The 19,902-nt window shown below is 40.7% G+C and overlaps 1 protein-coding gene across 2 annotated transcripts in view; it reads left to right on the top strand.

The window, feature by feature from the left end:
• LOC105563448 (neurotrimin-like) overlaps nucleotides 1-19,902 on the top strand; it is a 249,411-nt gene that overhangs the window by 41,759 nt on the left and 187,750 nt on the right. Inside the window, exon 1 of one of the 2 annotated variants that reach the window (XM_012015051.1) lies at nucleotides 15,663-16,317. The exons of the other annotated variant lie outside the window; for it this stretch is intronic. Coding sequence (XP_011870441.1) covers nucleotides 16,191-16,317 — 127 coding nt within the window. The 5' untranslated portion in view covers nucleotides 15,663-16,190. Of the gene's footprint in view, nucleotides 1-15,662; nucleotides 16,318-19,902 lie in introns of those variants that run through there. 2 annotated transcript variants of the gene reach the window in all.

Genomic DNA, 19,902 nt, shown 5'->3' with positions numbered 1-19,902 from the left:
GAGAGAGAGAGAGAGAGAGAGAGAGAGAGCCATTTTAAAATGGAGAATAATTTGTTAAGAGCGAGAAGTGTATCTTTATTTCGTATTAGAGAGCTTTGCGTACATCTGATTTTATTGGATTTCTTCCTCTAGAATTGTATGAAAACAATCTACGAGAAGCACCGGCAGAAGTATTACTTCTACCGAGATAATGGCGACCTGCCAGATAATCAATGACATTCCAGATAATCAGGAACATATTCACGAATGTCAGAGGTTCAATGGTTTGCCGCTGTAATGTCTGCAACGCCGTCACGGGTCGCCGTTAAGCAATTATTGTAAAAGCAATTACCGCTCTTTCCAAGGGCTCGAAATAAGACTCTTGCATGCAAAGGCATATTTATTTCGCTTATTTCAATTTGCTCCCAGCCTGGTTTTAGACCGGCACGTAAATAAATTTCAAAACTCTTTACTGTACAAAATAGAGATTTCTTCAATATTACTTATTTCCTCAATCAACGCTATATATTTCTGGAAATAACACTGTGCATTTGGATCATATCGAGGCAAAAATGACGAGAGCCCGTGAATAATGGCTTAAGCAAATGCATATGTTAGACACGATTTTACGGTAGTGCATTATCAAATCTCATCGCGATCCTCTTCCGGCAAGAGCACGCGGGAATCTTATCATAATACTGTACTCTAGGCACTTACGCACAGCCGCTTTTTGTTCGAAGTAGCTTTCGTTATGTTAACGTTACGTAATCTGTACTTGTGCCGTGTATGCGTGTAGCTATATTTGCGTACGTCGAGGCCGAAATGAAATAGAGACGGATTTAGCACAGCCGACTCGGGGGTCACCGAGGTATCTGACTCTAAATCTCATTCTCGCATTTCAGGACACGGCGTATATATTCACGGTGTGTGTAGTGGTAAAATTTACCGGACTCAAAACGGGAATATGTGTCAAGCTTCGCGGGTCAGTCTCTCTTCTCCCCGGTGAGAGGGTAGGGGAAAAAAAACAGGGACTGTAAAACCCGTAATTCCGTAGAAAGCGTGACGCGACTCTAGATTCTAGTATTGATATTGAAGTTGCATTTTGTAGATTCAGGATGTAAACTCCCGTGCGCGAGCGGCAATAAGTTTCACCGTACATAAGCGTACGACGTGTACACGGGGGGGGGGAGGAGGAGGGGGCGGGAGGTGAGTAGATACACGCACGCGCCCCAACATGAGAATGATGCGAGGGCTCCGTTTGGACGCGCCCTCCCCCGCGCCGAGGGGGGCTGGAGGGCGGGGGAGGACGGGTGAGGAAGACGACGATTCCGTGCGCCGAGTATGGATGGTAAAGGCTATGGGGGCGAGGGGAAAGGGCTGGTAGTTTGGTATTCCGGTGACGATCTGGGCTGCATTGCATCACGTATGCCGTACCTTGACTACACATAGGCCGCAGGTTTACACGTATATGGAGATATTCGGTGGCGGATCAACGATACCCCGGATACGCGCTCATCAAGCCATCCCGGTCGCCCGTTAAATTGGAAGACACTTTGAGCGTTGCTCGCTCGCTCGCTTTGCGAGAGGCTCGGCGCGCAACACCCCGCTACTTGGCTCATGGCCGTCGGCCGCGATCGTCCGCCATCGATCCCCATTATAAATTGTGTCGCGATTTATACGTGACAGACGGCGAATTGCCTCTTTCAGCGCGTTTTTCGAATAATTAATATATGTTTATGCGCGTGCAGCGTTGGATGAAACGCGGCGATGTAAGTCGGTGGGAGTAAAAACTCGATATGCTCCACTTTCAAAATGGAAATGACATTCATTACGGTTCATATGCAAAGAAAATCGGCGCTTTGTACCTCTCTTTACCATGGAATATCGACCGTCCGCTAATTCCGGAAAACTGATTGCCAATTACAGCGGAATGGATCGTCGTGCAAATATTAATTATGAATTCATTGATATAATTAAATTATAATCTATTACCGACGACTGCGCGTTAAAAATGGTAGATTACAGAAAGTAAACCGACAATATATGTAGGGCGATTGTTAAACGATCCGATAATAATAAAAGTTACCGGGTCCGAAGCGGCGCGCGAGATGCGAAATTGTAAATGTCGCGTTTAGCTTGATCATTTTTTATCTCAAGTCGGGCGCGAAATCAATTCCATGTCGACGCCGGAGGAACGCGCGGCGTGATGTAACAGCGAAATTTCCAGCGAGATAATCGCGCACCGACGAGGACGTCCGCTAGAGAGAAAAGCTCCGGGAAAGGACGTTACGACGAGACCTTGTATCCCCGTTGTTATTTATGTCCCGGCTATCTCGGCGTGTTTTGGTGAAGTTTCTTGCTTATATCGGCCGATCAATCTGACACACCCGCAGATTCGTTTTCCCTCCCGTAAGAAGGAACGCGGGTACGCGGAAGGGGTGGTAACGCGGCGATACCCCCCTTCCTCCCTCCGGGCTTATATCTGCGAGAGAACCCCGTCGAAATGTGCCGCGGGAGTGATCCGGCTTCCCGTCGGCGCGCGATCAGATTTTTCTATACATAAATGTGTGGTGAGCTTCCAATGCCGGGCCTGTCCGGCGTACTTAGGGCGTTGGTGTTACCTTTACACCGTGTCCTCTCTGTATATACGTCTGGTGTGTCCTGTCCAGTGAGCCGCGTGACAGCTAATATCCGACCAGGAAACTAACACCTCGCTGCCGCTCCGCTGTCGGTCCGTCCCTCCCTTTGACTCTCCCTTACGCTACTTGGACTGTTCACCACCTCCTATACATACGTTTCGCCGCTCCTCGCTCTCACGTGGCTGTGTTGACCGTCCCGTCGTCATAGTCGCGTCGTCGGACTAACATTAAAATGACGGAGTTTCTTGTTGTACCGCTGCTGTCAATTCCGGACAATTCCGCCGTTGTCCGCGTCGAAGTAGCGACGATGAGATTCAACGGGATGCGCGAGATAAATGCGATATTGCGCGACATTGTAATTTCTATTCAGAAAAGAAGTACGAATCGAGCGGATCTCCGTTTTCTTGCGAACGCTAATGGAGTGCGATGCAATTGGCTTAAATTAAAAGTGATATGAACATTGTAAATATGTGACTTGTGGAGTACGGCTCTTTTATTGACGAGACTGAATTTGGATCCTTTCGAAATTAAATTGATATTTTCTGATGCTTCGCGATTGAGAATTCTTAAGCAATGCTTAGTCCAAGTCTGTTTGTTTCAGCTGCTGCTAATAGACTCGCACTCTAACTTCAGATTAGTCGCAATCCATCCGTTGGACCCACATCTTATTTCGGTGTAGAAAACTATTTTATTGTCGATAGGGAATAGAAGAAGGAGAGAGGAGGAGTCGAAGCTCACAGTTTGAACAACGTAATTAATTAATATATTTAATAAGCTACATTATAACACCATAGATTCCTATGATAAATCACCGAAGTAACTGCGCTCCTTCTTCTTTCAATCTCAACGAGCGATGCTTATCGTACCATTTATCTCGTGGCGGTATTAAAGTAAGGAACTACGTTATGATATTAGCTAATCTGTTTTCGTCTCACACATCTCTGTTTTTTTTCCTTTTCCCTTTTTCCTCCAAGTCTGGCGTATCAATCATGAAATTTCGAAAGGCGCGGTTCGAACGGAATTGGCAATTTATCAGGAATAATAATGGAGTTTAACCCATTATAGGCCGCCAGCAATCTACGGGCTGTGGACTGCCAGAAACTACAAAATTCCGGACAGATCAAAAAACTAGATCAAAAAACGTAAAATTATGAAAACAATTTTTGTTTACACTTAACATTCAAAATGGCAGACCAATATGGAGAATCAAAATTTAAAAAAAAATTTCTTTTTATGATGAAAAGTTATATACAGGAAATCTGGGAGTCACTGATTACGAATATGCATTTAGATTACCAAAATTTAAGGTGGCGGATCCAATATGGCCGTAAAACTGTAAAATTTGCCATTTTTAATTTTGATTGTAAAAAATAATTTTTCTTCGTTTTTTCCAGTTGGTCCATATTTTGAAATTTCATAGCTTCGAAGAGTTTAGATGCATGTGAATCGAGTGAAAACGAGTTTTCTTCAAATAATCTGGATTTTTGTGGGGTCTGATTCGCCATCTTGAATTTTGGGGATCTGAGTGCCTATTCGTAATCAGCAGCCCAAAAAATCCCTGTATATAATTTTTTACTGGAAAAGATAACGTTTTGAAAATTTGGTCTACCATATTGGTTTCCCCTCATTAAAGTATGGGAAAATATTTTTTCATAATTCTACATATTTTGATCTAATGTCCTGAATTTTCTTATTTCTGGCAGTCCACACCCCGTAGATCGCCGGCGGCCTATAATGGGTTAACCGGCTCTACATGAAAACTTTCTTTAAGGTAGTTAGGTAAAAAATGATAAAGTTACAGATTTTCTTTAAACTTGCAGCAAAACGAATTTAGATATTAATACGTATGTGTGTAAAATTTGGGTTTGATTTATCGTATAGTTTCCAAGATATAATCACTTAAAATGAACTGTTTTCAACATTTCGCTTATCGCCATTGGCTGCTGAGGTAGAAAACTTGACACTGTACTGATCAAGTCTCATTTTGACTAACATAGTTGAGAAAGAACTACCTTAATTCCTTCATTGTACCATGAAGGAATGTCGTTTATCAGCGGTGATTCTTAATACGGCGTAAATGTGTCCTCCCCTTTATCATATCAAATGTTATAAAATATTCGTTATGATAAATTATGAGAGATTAACTAATTTGCCTTTTATAATAACCTTTCATTATTCGTATTAATAAGTTTAATTAAATTTAATAAATGGTTGTTTTCAAATAAGCAGATCAGATTATTAGTGGGCGAGTAATTGTTAAATCACATGTTGTGTATTGGGCGAAAATATTTCTTTTGAAATCCAACATGATATTGTACGCGCAGTCATATTAATAGACACTGATTTTGAAACAACCGTGGCGTGGAGTTGTGTGTAATAAACTCAACTAAATTCCATTACAAAACTCATATATGTCACGCTCTATTCGAGCTTTTTCGAACTACACGCCGTTAATGTAAATATAATTGTAGCGAAAATTTATAACAGAGAGCATTATATCGCGCGTTACATATTGCAGTCGACAAATGAATAAACTTATGCTTTATACATATGACTCACAATTACATCGGCCATCTGTGCGGATGCATTTTTCGATAAATGGCAAAATGTAATTAATCGAATGAGTTAACGTGCGTTACGCGCAATGTAAATAAATAAATAGTCATATGCCAGCCGTCATTATATAATTAACATACTTTCTTTCTTTACGTTTCGCATTTCTGCTTTATCACGTGTTACTTTTATCGACAATTTCACGGAGTATATTGTTGCACGCAGTATCTCGCAGTTTTTTATTTTTATCAAACTTTAACTCAGCCCCGTCTTCTTTCATCATTTCCCGTTGAAAGAAAAGCGTTTTCGGATATTTCCATGGAATTCGTTCCTCGTATACATACATATATGTTATAACAGTGATTCTCACATTTTTCCAGTCGTAACGGTTTTTTTTCAGGCACAAGTAGCACATAGAGGAAAGTCTCCTATTATGAGACAGACTCCTAATATAAGATAGCGGGGGTTTCGGTTAAATGAATAGGCACCATCTGTTGATTCCGCCATGAATTTATTGCCCTTGGAGCGAAGTCTGTTTAGTGGACAATTCATTCTAAGATTGTATAATCGCTGCACAGAAAGATTCGTGATTGAAAACCTGCCATCTCATATTAGAAAACCTATCTCATAATGGAGTACTTTCCTCCACTCACATCGAGGATGTTTATTATAAATTTAAAACATGCCAAGTGGAAAATATAAATATTTCTCGTGATAAAGGAAATGATTTTATGTATATATGTATACGATTGCGGAAAGGAATATCGATTTTGCGCATGCAGTTTGTTACGCGGAGATAGATCGAGAGGAGGTATAGAATCGGACGAAGGTCGAAGAAGTAATAACCGAATCCAATATTCGTTCCTTTCAAACGACCCGTTCGTTGACAAAAAGTGAAATTTGCCTGTGAAGACAGGGCTGTCAGTGGCAGCCTTACTACGCAGATATACTCGCGTATCCTCCGCTCTCCTTCTCCCCCTTGTTCACTCACTTATTCGTACTATGTAGGACCTGTCTGTTGTATATGTATATGTAAATGGATGTATAAACTCCTTATACATATCATCTATCTCCGAGGTATGCGACGGGAGTGTTTTGCGTTAGGAAAATTGCGCGTGTGTATCGTGGCGATTATCTATTTTTCCTGGATCCACGCACTGAGAAAAATTTTTATCGGATAAACCAATTAAATAGTGTTTTTCACGGTTAATTTTTCCGATTACGTTTTCCGATTAAATTATGGATACACCCGATGAAATTTATCCGCTGAAACGCAGTTACCGATGGAATTTGATTAAAGAACCGATCACATTTTTCATCGGATATACAATTTAATCGGATAAATCCGTCTGTTACTTATTATGTAATTGGATTATTCAATTATATTTAGCTTTATTCATTCTTGATAGCTATTAATTCGTAATAACGTATAGTGTAATGACTCTCTTGCTTGTACACGCACCGGCATAAATGCTGTCCCTATCCTTGTGAGGTGCACGCACACAACTACAGGGATTCTAGTTGTGTGCGTGCACCTCACAAGGATAGGGACAGCATTTATGCCGGTGCGTGTACACAGCTTATTAACATAACGATATTGGCCAAACGAACGATATGAGATCGGTGACAATTGTGTGAACAGGTATAGATTTACAATTTACTTTCGCTACAATTACCTTCCCCCCTTTCTAATTTGCTTTATATTAAAAAATATTTAGTGCTAAGTTATGTATTATACGTTTGCAGATTACTTGAAAATGGTTCAAATCCGAGACCGAAACGTCGTTTGTTTTTTAAATAAAACCATTGGTCAGTGCAGGTCGCTTTTGAAAAACTACATATCATTGGTTTTATACTGCTGGCGATATTAAATCTATTTGTGAGCTATCCAATTATATTTAATCGGACATTTTTCTCAGTGTGTCAGCGTTTAATCGCGGTTTCCGCAATTGCGGCAAACTTGCGAATAAATTAGACGCGCCATAAAAATGGTCGCGCAGGTTATCCCGAATTTTATTCCACTCCTCATATAATTATCAATTAGATTGACGACGGATATTAATTTCTCAGTTTAATGCAAGCGAGCTGCGCGATTATTTCGCCCACGTCTGCCAAAAGTACATTTATTTTTGACCGGTGACGGCCTTTGTAATTTATGGTTAATTAGACGACGCTTAATATTATATGACGTAATAGCGCGCTAACGCCAGCGACCATCTTTTTTTCTCCTCGACGATTGTGTCACGCGTACGCGTCAATTATCGCGGTTGTGCCCGATCTGGCTACAGGGATTGTTATTGTTGGGCACGTTGGCACGTTTACGCGGCACATACGCGGCCGGGTTTTGATTTATGGAAAAGTCACGACGTAACGTCGACGTTTATATCGGCAGATATTTATCGGTCGCCCCTTTCGTTTACACTGGTTTAATCGAATCGATCCGCTGCCTCGTTCATTAATCAATTTTGAGGGCCGCTCCGCGCCCAGTCGCCACCCATCGTGCTGAAGTCTTCATAAATCGTGCCCCGCGTAAAAAGCTACAGATACCGCACACCTCGGCGCGAATTATAAACGCGGCGATACCTGCCGGGACGGTGCCTCTCGGTTTTCGTTCCGCGCCGTGACCTTGAACGAAAGAAAATTATTGCATCGCCGTTGTTTCGTCGAGAAGTTTCAACAAAAAATAATCTAAAGAGAAAGCACAGAATTTTAGGTAAATGATTACTCGGATGAGCGCAGGGAAGTCTCGAGCGTATCTTCGAGCGAAACGAATTCCTGTCTCACAGAGAGCCTTTCCTGTTTCGAATTCGATTGAAATTCAACAGGGGTAGACGACTTACGTAAAAGGAACGTCATTTCCGAGGGGAGAACGCGAGTGTCGCGAAACGTATAATTTCCTTATTCTCTGTCAATTATTCTTACGCTTTTCATATTTTTTCCTCCTCCTCCCCCTCGAACTGCCGACGCGGTCTGCAGGCGGATCAATTTTAAAGGAGCAACATGTGCGCAACAAATTCGCTCTACCTCCGTGAACGTAGGGCGTCCAACGGGAACAACGCGTGTCGATAACCGGGACGATATGCACCTACATTCGTTTGCATTCGGTACAACGGCTCGAAAACAAGCAGCGCGCTCGCAAGCCCGCGCTCGCGCATTGTGCAACCGGGCTCGAAGTGCGTAACGGTTAATGTGTGTCGGTGACAGATTTTAAAAGCTCCAAGCTCAAAAGCTCAAAACGCGTTGATGCGTCGATAGCGCGCGCGCGCGCGCGCACAGTCGCAAAACCGGGAGGAACATTTTGTTCCTCGCGCCCTTTTTCCCTCGCACCCCCTCCTTTGACGTTTGCCGGGTGTGTACCTGTTTTTCTCACCGCCTCCCCCGCTCTCTGTCTCCCTCTTTGTCTATTTTTGACGATACTCGGCCGCGTCGCGTTTTGTTTTATTCGCGCGATCCGACTTTTCCCGTCCTATCCCGATACAACAAACGTCGGTGTTGGCGAATGGTCCTGCCGCGCCGTGCTCTATCTCTGTTTTTCGGCCACGTCGCGCGCTCGCGTATCCCCCAGCTTGCGCGATCGGTATCGCTCTCGTCGTCAACACTTTAGAAAGCACGTTTTCGAGCCCTGCATTTTTACCCCGTTAAAACAAACAATTTTATTACCTCGTCTCGAAAGCCCGGATCGAAGCGATCGCCCGGCTCGTTCCTTATAACGCCCGCGTTACGAGTCTCTCTCTCTCTCTCTCCAACCCCCTCGCCTATGCGCGGAAACCGCGCAGCCGTGGGCATCGATCGCTCGCACGCCCTGCTTTAAAGTTATTCGGGAAATATATCGAGCCTTTTAGCGCGCGGACACCTCGCGTCTTAGGTGAGATAAAAATCGGAGAGGCGCGGCAATTTCGTTATCCCGCGGTTCGCGCCCGCACGTGGGGCGTGACCCTCGGGGCACCTCGGAAGATCATCAGCTTCCGTTCCGCGAGACGTAACGAAAATCAGAGTTGGCGCCTGGGGTTGATACTTTCGGCAGAGACGACACGAGGGATCTCCCCGAATTTCCCGATCATCGGCTGGAATAAAACGTATAGGCTTGAAAGAGAAAGAGGCGCGCGCGAATATTTTAGGATAACGCAGTGTGTACTTATTTATACAATGATGTACGTATATTTGTTACGTTTCATTGTGTACTTATTGCGGAATTGTTAAGGGATTATAAGATTATGGGATTATGCGATTGTTCGGGGATTACGGAGGATTATTATGAGATTGTTCGGTTTCGTCGTCCTTCGTTTTAGGAATAGAGCGCTTCCCGCTCGTCCCGCCGCGGTAATGTTTGTCTCTTATTATCGCCGCGCTGCCGTCACGATGATTTCGATTTTGTCGCCCTTCGTACATTACTTTATCCACCACGGAGCCGGGTAGGAACGTCATTAATCACACTAGCGAAATATTTGTGAAATATAAGGCCGTAATTACGTGTCCCTGAGGGTGGCCACCCACAAGCCCGCCACCCCCTCCCTCCCTGCCACGCCGCTCGTCCGCTCTGCGGGAGGGCGTGGTACCGAGGACGGGAGAAAGAGAGAGAGAGCGAAGGAGAAGGAGATAGCGCGGGGTTTAAAGAAGAAAAGGTGTTTGACAGAGAGGAGACGCGAGGAAAAGAAATTTAAACTTTCAGAATTGGCGCTCGCGGACTCGGTAAGAAGATTTCCGCAAGACAAAAGCGGTCTGGCGGGAGGTGGAAGTGAAAGGACGAAGGTGCACGGTGGCGGGCTTCGGAAAATGAATTGGTATTCAGAGGGATCGGGGCGACGCAATTACATTCCGATTGTCTCATCGTTTGAATAGTCCCTCATCGATTGTATTGAATCTTAATTGGCTGTAGAGTACCGGGGAGTCTCGAAACTGCAATTGTCTATCGCTTACGGAGTTTTGTTTGCAGAAGGAAACCGGCCTGGTCGACCGAAGATAATAATGTTTTGCGAATTGAGACTGATCCGTTGAATCTCGTCGCGATTGCCAGTATCGAATTGCACGACGGCGGCGGGTGCGCGTATTCCAAGGGATGTCCCCGTTTATGAATATATCTCGTGACACTTGAATCACTTGAATCTACAAAAGCTCAAGACTTAATGCCGTCTTTCGAGCGGGCTTCGACGCGTGTGTAGTTATTTACGTTTATTTCGAAGCTTCGTAATCAATTTTCAACGGACGTGTGTTAATCGCCATAAAATTGTCACAGGCGACCGTTATTTATTTAATAAATCATTGAAATGCAGTTCGAACTGTAAATTATGTAATTTACACACGGAAGAAAGAATGACGTATCAACAAGATCAGTGTAATTGAAGTAAAATCGTTGAAACAACATCAGTATTAATAAATGAAAAACACCAGATTGTTGTCTTGATAATCTGGATATTTTCTTCGATACTTAAATTTAAAATCCATTGCAAATACAATTGAGTGAATTATTTATGTTTGTGGCAGCCTGTGACGTTAATTCAAGCAACTTCATTTTGTTTAATTCAACAGCATTTTTCCCCGTACAGTAAAACATTGCGGTACATCATATTTGTCTCGGTCTTGTCATTTTCTTTCAACGGACAGATTTCATTTCTTTAAATATATAAACTGCTTAATATAACAAAAGGTTATGAGAATAAACGAGAAGGAGTGGAATCGGAAACAACGATGTGCGTTAAGGACATGTTAAACATTTTTGATATTTAATTGAAGATTTTGTCACGCGGATTACCACGTCACTCCATATCTTACGAATTGATAAGGAAAGTTACCCGGGAAAAAGAACGTGCTCGCAGAAGGTGTTCGCAGAGTTCTTCAGTTAGTGGCAGGAAAGAAATCATTTGACGGAGAAAATGAAAATAAGAGACCAGATGTGTCCCGGGCAAAAACTCGCCTCTGATTGTCACATCATTTTCTTTTTCCCATTCTTCCCTTTTTCTTCGAGCTCTCAATACCTAGCCACCAAACCGTCTGTGCTTTTATATACCCAGGTCCCTCAGCATGCAGTAGATTTTCATCAGCGATGATTATCAATTGTACAAAGACAATTGTTACGAGCCTTTCGCGACAGGTAGAACTGGCGAAATACAATTTATAAGTGGAAAATGTAAATAAGGCTCCTATATAAACAATGTTAGAAAACGTATAAGCAATGTGAGCCGTCACCAAGTTGAAAGTGGTGAAAAATTATGTATAATATTGGTATCAACAGATTTTTCATTGCTGAAGAGGGTTTTCGCAGACCGAAACGTCCAATTGTATTTCGATGTTAAGTGGTTTCTAATATTAAAAATCTGCTGATGCCAATACATAATTTTCACCACTTTCAACTTGGTGACGGCTCACATTGCCTATACGTTTTCTAACATTGTTTTCCGCAATTTAAATAATTTATAAACGCTATCGAAATATCGAACATGGGACTTTTTCCTCTAATACATGTGAATTTAATCGCTTTGTAACTGATCTAATCTTCGGTTTGCGATTAGTTATCACATTTTTCCGTAGAACCGCACTTGAGATGAAGGGCTTACTTTCCCGATTGCCAAATTGCGCGAATCCCAGTCGCTTCGCGTATCTCACGTGAAGGATCTCCGATTTTCGTAATCCAGATATTATTAGCGAGATCTCTGGTGCACGCGGTCTCCCCCATGATCTTGTAGCACTGACAAAGATATCACAGGTTCTCGCGTAAGCGCGGAAGTTTTGCTTAACGATGAAAGTAGCGCCAGACTCGCTGCGCGAGCCGATAGGGTCGGTTAATTGGTCTTACGGAAAATTCCTCGGACGATAACCGGGATGTCAATCTTGGCTCGCGGAATAAGATGCGAGATAACTAATAACGCTGATAAGGACGCGAGGTAGCAAGTGCGAGCGGTGATTTTAAGGATGGATTCGAAGGATGGGAGAGCGCGCTCTCTCTTGCTGTTGATAACGACGGGACGGGAACGGTTTATCTTCTTTCCGCTCGGGGGTGGTCTGCGGATCAGCCTAGACGCGCCTAAAACTTACATCAAGGTAATGAAAGCCTCGCTTCTCTTCCGTCTTCCATCTTTTAGACGTCTGCGTTCCGTTCCGCCGGATATCCGCTTGATCTCCCGCGCTGCTTTTATTTGTTCTCGAACTTTCAACGCAGGTCCCTCTCGGCTATTTATTAAGAAAACTTTCTACGAATATCTAGACGTGTATGATGATGACGTATCCTTCATATAGATACATCGATACGCGCGATATTCCTACGATGTAATCATACATTCTTAGCTGTTACTTTCTGTAACTCACTTTCTTCGGAATAATTTTACTGCAGAAGCAAAAAGATTGTGGCAAGGTAGTTTTATTTATAACCGAACTAGTATATTGTATCCACGCGTTTCTTCTACGTGCGAGATTGTCCCGAGCGCAAATATATATTTGCGATTTGTACAACTGTTTTTCATATTCGCTGACCTAAAGGAGTTGATACGCAGCTGCAGTTGCACTTTTCTTGCAAAATTTCTTTTCAATTTAAAAGTTTCAAAAATTGAAAACAACTATCTTTAATAGAATCCCTAACTGGGAGATATAAATGCATAAAGGTGTGAGATACGTATTAGAAATACACGTGAAAGTTTCATTAAACAAAATATAAATACATTTTATAACCAACGTTCACATGGGTGCACGCACGTGCAACAGGATTACAAAAACTATAGAGCCTGCGATATCATTTCACTTTGTTTTATAATCTTTTTTTATATCTTTTCTGTACACTAGCGTTTTAGATCCACTCGATAGGATATCCTGCGTATCATTTGCGATATCGCGCGTCATATTTTCGTACAAAGATATATCTCATGCAATTGTGCTCTGATTAAAGCGATCCATTCTCTAATGCTTGAAATCAAACATAAATGCATCATAGACTGAATGTATTGTGTACTGGAAAATTATAGGCAAAGTGACGAAACACCGGGTTGCACGTGGATTGAAGATAACGCCGACAAAGGCAAAATATAATTACGAGCCGAATATAATTGCCATGTTTAATCTGAAATTTTCATGGAAATGATATGCGTTCGCACTGGCTCGGTAGTGCAGTATTGACACACTTTGACAAAGAATTATGTATTAATATAATTTTCAAACAGTTACCTTCTTCTGTCGGGAAAAAGTTCAACGCTGTATCGTTGAAATAAAATGGCACGTATCGGTAATGTACTAAATAATATTATTATTCGATAACTGTTTTATTTTTTAATACGTATTGTTTTAAAAGTTAAATTATATTCTGCAGAAAAAATTGTGAAAACCAGATTGTACTGTTTAGGCATCATATCGCCACATAATATTGTTACGTATATATAAAATATTATTGTAGAATGCATTATAGACCCATTATTCAATTCGCGATGTTGTCTATCCGATTAATATAAAAATTCAACATTTTAAAATGCACTTTTCTCTTATTACTTGCTAGCGTTACCATCGCAAATCCAATCTTTCATCAAGATTAAAATTACATTAAAATGAACATCGGTAAAATTTGAATTTAAATTACTTCTTTCATATATGTTTGTTTTATACATACCAAACGAATTTTTGTTCGAGACATATACACACGTATGCATATAGGACATTGCGAAGAATAAAAATTCACCGACTTCATTAACGCGCACTCTTGCAATTCCGCATTTTAAATTTGTTATCCTCAAAACGCATTCTGTCTTATCTGCCGCGCCAGGAAATAATGGGAGAAACATTCTGAAAAATAACTTAATGTTTAACAACTTTTTTTTTCCACACGCGCGACAGTTTCGTCGAAGCGACATATTCGTGTTGAAAAACCGTATATAATATAAGTTTATTCGTATCAGTGATTACGTTTCACGCGGATATTATTCTTGGATATTATCCGCTTGCGGAATATCGCATTCGGACGTTTTCGAGTGACGCGAGATCACGAAATCTGGAAGAGTATGTCCAAACTCATCCCGGTAGTTTTACGCTCTATTTCGTGTGAGCAAACTCACCGGTGATTTTTCACGAAAATTAAATGTCACGTGAAATGAGTGCACGGCACATCTCCGACTTGCTTCTTGATAAAGAATGGGTGATATTATTCTAATGGCGCTGCAGCCGCATCCTACATGATTCTACCATCAACCGTGCTCATCAGTCTTGTATATCGTATGTTTCGTTCCGCGATGTTGCTTTTCGGCAAACGTGAACTGTATGTTTCTATTATGCCATTTTTGTGCACGCTAGGGTTGTTATTTAATAAAAGAAATTTGATAGGTTGGGCCATACATTTTACGCAAACCCTCCCTACGAGAGTCGTGTTTGGAAATCGCAAGTCGGATAAAACAAAACGGCATGCGATGCATTTAAACATTCGATGTTTTGTTGCGCGCGCGCTGTTTACTTGTTCGGTTACTTACAAACACGTCGTTAGGTTGTGAAAATTGCCTTAAGTCAATTACCGTTTGTTTGCGTATTCCACTTGCGCGAGTAATTTAAATTTCTTTTATATACGCGACGCAATATAAAATTAATATCCGTTACATACTTTCGCGAAATTGGCAAAACGTATTTGCATGTCTATAAAATATTATAATATAACATGCGGAGTAGTGACTTTTTGATGATAATATATGTTGCTTTTGATTTACGTCGCGTTATGTGTGTGCGATCGCGCCTTTTCATCGAATATTTATTTATCCACTAACGTTAATAAGGTAACATACCAATATTTCACGAGCGCTGTTTTCAATTTTATCTGAATCGGGATTGGCAAAACGATTTCGATCATGAATGTTACATTTATTCATGGCAGACGCGCGCAGAGAGTAAATTATAATTTCATTACGAGCGATAACATATAAAAACGTAGCGGAATTACTATCTCTTGCGAAGCAGAAATAAAGTTTCATACAAATGAGGTTTCGAACAGCCAAGACCGAGCTAACACGAATTCTCGACTACGCTTCGACGAGATGGAAAAAAAAATCAACACCGATGACGCGCGAGCCTCGGACAAAACTCGACGTATAACAATACACATTTGAATTATTATTCCATGCAAATTAGCCACGTCTCGTGCGGTTTTCCTCGTGGCTAAACCATCGGCGTTGCGACTCGTATGCACAGTGTCCGCGAAGGAAAAAAAAAATGAAGAGGAAGAAGGAAGAGGAGATGGGCTCTCTCAAATGAGGGGACAATGCGTGGTGCCGAGAGAACATGGTGCGAGAGAGGGCAAAAGGAGAATAGACAGATAGCTGGCGGGAGTAGACCCGACTAAGAAAAGTCGAAAATCTTAATTCGGGCGCGGTGCCGCCCTCGCAACGCGATGGGCGGTGACTCGCAAGCGCCGATTGGCCTGGTTCAGGAAAGGGTGAGAGGTCTTGCACGGGGGTGGCAGAGATCTGCGCCGTGATGCCGGGACGGCGGCGTGTGCCGCCGACCGGTTCTACTGGTACCTCTATGAACGCCAGTCGACGCCGGGCGTCCCAAGCGCGCACTTGCTGGGAGCTGTCCTCGTATCGCGCCCAGGTCTGGCACCGGGTCCTCCCCGGCACCGGGTAACGAGCGACGATCACTCGCCGAACGATACATCGCGCGTACACTCGCCAAGATCTTGGCGACGGAACGAGAAGTATCGGTGCATATCGGTCGTTGTATTTTTCTTTTTTTTCATTCGAAATATCGATACTCGACAACCGAAGGCGTTGTTGACGCGAGGAAGTGACATCTCTCCACTTGGGATCCACGTCTAGGATGCATCGCGGGGACATAATTTTTTATAAAATTCTGACATAGCCCCTCTTGATGTAAGATCGTACCGGAGGTCCCTCGGATCAACGCGAGAAGTGCTTTAACGCTTGCCCTTGCTGGATCCCCGAGGGACGGAGCGAGTGTCGTCTCGCGGTAATTGGCAGTGACTGGAGAGACTAGACTGGTGAACCGATAGAATGCGAATGCGGATCTTATACTCGTGACATCGAATTTGTTAATCGGATATCGGTGATGCAGCTACATGCTGGAAGGAGGAAGGGGATGACTGTTAATTTCCTATCGAGGATGGTGGCGGTCTTTGTTTTCGCTTGCCTTCTACTGCAGAATGGTCGGTCGACATTCGCAGCGTTCACCACTGGTAATGTTAAATTTGTCTTACTGCGATATCTCTCCCAGAGAAAATTGTCGATTTCGGTAATAGCCAAATTATTGTCATTCATAACTGTTATACGTGTACATATAGTTATAATCGTTTGCCAATAATTCTGTTTCGTACAACGACTGCGACAATTTACTAAAGCACCAACGATACGGTTTCTGAAAATTGTATTAAGTCTCTAGTACAAATAACAAAAGGCATACAACGCCACATTTACTTCTAGTATTCCGCAGTATTAAACAAAAGTATCTGCTTGTTACGCAGAAAGGTTATTTAATTAACCTTTATAATATTTTTAATAGTCTGCTTTATGAAAGTAGTTTGTGTAGATAAAGCAGGCTTATTACGCAGAAAAGTTATTCATTCCAATATAATTTTATCTACACTTTAAAATGATACAGTATTTTAATTTTCTCCAATCCCTTTTAATAAAAAAATATCGCTGTCAAAACTTAATAGCTGACCAATTAACAATAAAACCTTTTATTTTTCATTTCTAGAAATATTATACGAAATCATTTACACGCGTTTCTACGTGCATATCGGTGTACCATAAATTGGCGTCCTTGGTTTGGTTTATAACAGAAGTGATAGATGACTTTGTTTAGAGAACGGTACATAATTATTCATAATTATCTCACAATGTACATATATATGATATATTGCAATTATATCAATCTATAGCGTTATAACGATTATAACGGTTCAATTCTGCTATTAATTATATAGTTTCAGTTTTGCAGTCGATTAATATATATTGCAAAAGTTTGTGACGCAATTAAATATAAACTATCCACCGCATATCCCCCGCTGGTGTCTCCCACGTTTGTTTGTATGGTGACTTAAACCTATACTATTCCGATCGGTAATCTCGGATTTAATTTTGGTCACATTAAATCTGGCGCTGACAACGGTACACAATGTTTCGACATATTATGGCTTTGTAAGGTTATATATGACGAAAATGAATTGCCAATTTGTGCTGAGTGATCAGGGGGTGAAATATAATTTTGAAAATCGTACTCTCTTACGAGAAAAAAATTAGATTTATCTTTTAATTTAGAATCTATTACTCTTCTAATTACAAATTGAAAACTAACGTTAAAAAAAATTTCACATGCGATGTAAATTTAAGTATCTATCTATCTATACTTACATATAATATACAATAAAAATAGTTATATATAAAACAGTATAATCATGTATTGCTTTAATACTTTCGTCAGGGAGAAATTATCTTTTTTTTAAATATATAAGTAGATGCGATTAACTCTAAACCTAAAGACGCGTTGTGGATGCAATTTTTAAATCTTATTTATTTGACTGTTTTTTACTTCTACTCCTAATTTATTATTTCAGCAATTTATCTAACTACAAAAATATCTAATTAATCACCTGTAACAATTCCAGATATGATATTATGAATTTGCTACCACAGACTCATGGACCCATTCTGTTTCGGCATACATTAAAATGTTCAGTCAACTTTAGGTAATTTTTTCGTCCATACACATACTAAAGAATCTTGTTCTATATTGCGGTTTGAGCACTTATAATGTTTCCAGAATGTACTTGAGAACGACCCGATAAAGGGGTCGAAACGTCGTGATTAAAATAAACATCAATTTTGCCAGTTCGATCGATTTTAAAAAAAATTTTCCTTGGTTGATTACCATTGGCGACAAAAAACCACTCAAATTGGCAATTTTTTAAGTCGAAATAATCATACATAAGTACGTGTAACGTAACAGCAGCATCGCGCGTCTAATTGATAGCGAAAGAAAATGGATTTCGTTACGTAGAAGTAAAATTCGTATTCACACTTGGGGCGTAGCATAAAGTTAATACGCACAACGGTCTTCTTTTCGACGCAATTGGGGTGATCATCGTCGTTTCGAATGACACGTCTTTTCGTTCTCCCTCGTAAGCACTATCACGAAAAAGCTGCTCGAGGGGCTCTAATACCCGAGCTTGCTGAAATTACGCTTCAATGGCGAAATTGCGCTAGGAATGAGCTACGTCCTGCGCGCGTGCTTCACATGCATAATTCATAAGCGAGGCGTCACGGTGAAACCTCGGGCGATAAATATTTTTTGAGGACGGAAGGATGTAAAAGTGCATGCAAATGAATCTGACTGTAATGCAGTGGCTACTACTTACACGGGGTATTAAGCTCCCGGCCGGCACACTTTTCTTTCCGCACACCCGCCTTTTACTTCCACTTTATTATTTCGCGTATATACCACAATTAAACGGCGAGGGCGAATAAAATTTTCGGAAGTGGTAGAGTACGAAAGCAGATGCAAATTAATGCTTCTCTCCATGCCGGTGTCGTTTACGTCGTAACGCGCGCCTCGTCGTAGTACACGGAAGCGCTTTTCTTCCCTCGCGTCTCGCTTTTTTTGTGAGAATTTATATAAGAAATTTATCAGCTATCGTTGAGAGGATATGCTATTAAGTACACGCATCCTTCAATTTTCGGGGTACTTTTTTTTACGCGGTAAAAATCCCTCTGTTTACGCGGAAAATGCAAGTAAAGTCAATTACACGGAAAAAAGAACATTCTTCTTTTGGAAATATGTTTAGTTTTAACGTGAAAATCTTGAAATGAGATTATACTGCGTTAAAAGAAGGAAAATTTACTTGACTGAAGAACTTTTATATAAATCAATCGAGAAAAATATATGCTTGTTGTTTAAAAATAATTTTCTTGAATGGAAAGGAAACGATATATTGGATAGAAAATAACACATTTTTAAATCGAAGATTATAATGATTAAAACGATTTTATTGTCAAAATAACTATATGTATTCTTGCAGTGACAATTATAGTATTTAAATAAGATTGTAATATTGTTGGAATGTAAGATTATTAAATGCTTCTAAGAAGATTATAGATTGTTGCGTATATACAAAACAACGAATGCGTTAATTTGAGTATATATGTAAGAGTTGATCTGAAACTTATTTTTTGTGTAAGAAGAAGCAAGAGAAACATAATCTCCTTAATACATATGGTATACGAGTTTTTCTTTTACGTATTCCTTTTGTATTGGCAGACTCCATTCAGGCGATTCTCAACCGTGTAAAAGAAACACATGAAACGAATACTCTTTGCGTAAATAGAGAGACGGGTATATGTTACTTTAAACTCCCATTTCAGATAATCTTTAACTCGGAATGTAATATGAAACGTTTAAAAACAGTCCAAATATAAATGTAAAACTTATATTAAACTAGATGAATCAAAATAGGTACGGTGTATCATGTAAATGCTATTCTATCCTGAGGTCGTTTAAAGTGGGCTTCACGGAACAAATATTCAAATATTAAATGTCTTGATATTATGTTGCACAGTAAATATAACAATTTAAGTATTTATTGTGCAATAATGAATATAATAAATTAATAGCTTTGTTGAAAACACAACAAAAATTTTATTAGATTTCACAACTGGGTATTGCGTATTTAATAAAATATTTATTAAATTTCCCTATATAAACTAATTTTTAGAATTCTTACGAGAGTCCAATTGCACGTACATACATTGTACAATACGTATGA

Source organism: Vollenhovia emeryi, unplaced genomic scaffold (genome assembly GCF_000949405.1).
Source record: "Vollenhovia emeryi isolate VEMERY1.0 unplaced genomic scaffold, V.emery_V1.0 DF939175.1, whole genome shotgun sequence".
NCBI lineage: Eukaryota > Metazoa > Arthropoda > Insecta > Hymenoptera > Formicidae > Vollenhovia > Vollenhovia emeryi.
The sequence above is the reverse complement of the archived record's forward strand: the minus strand, read 5'-3'. Positions and strand labels throughout refer to the sequence as shown.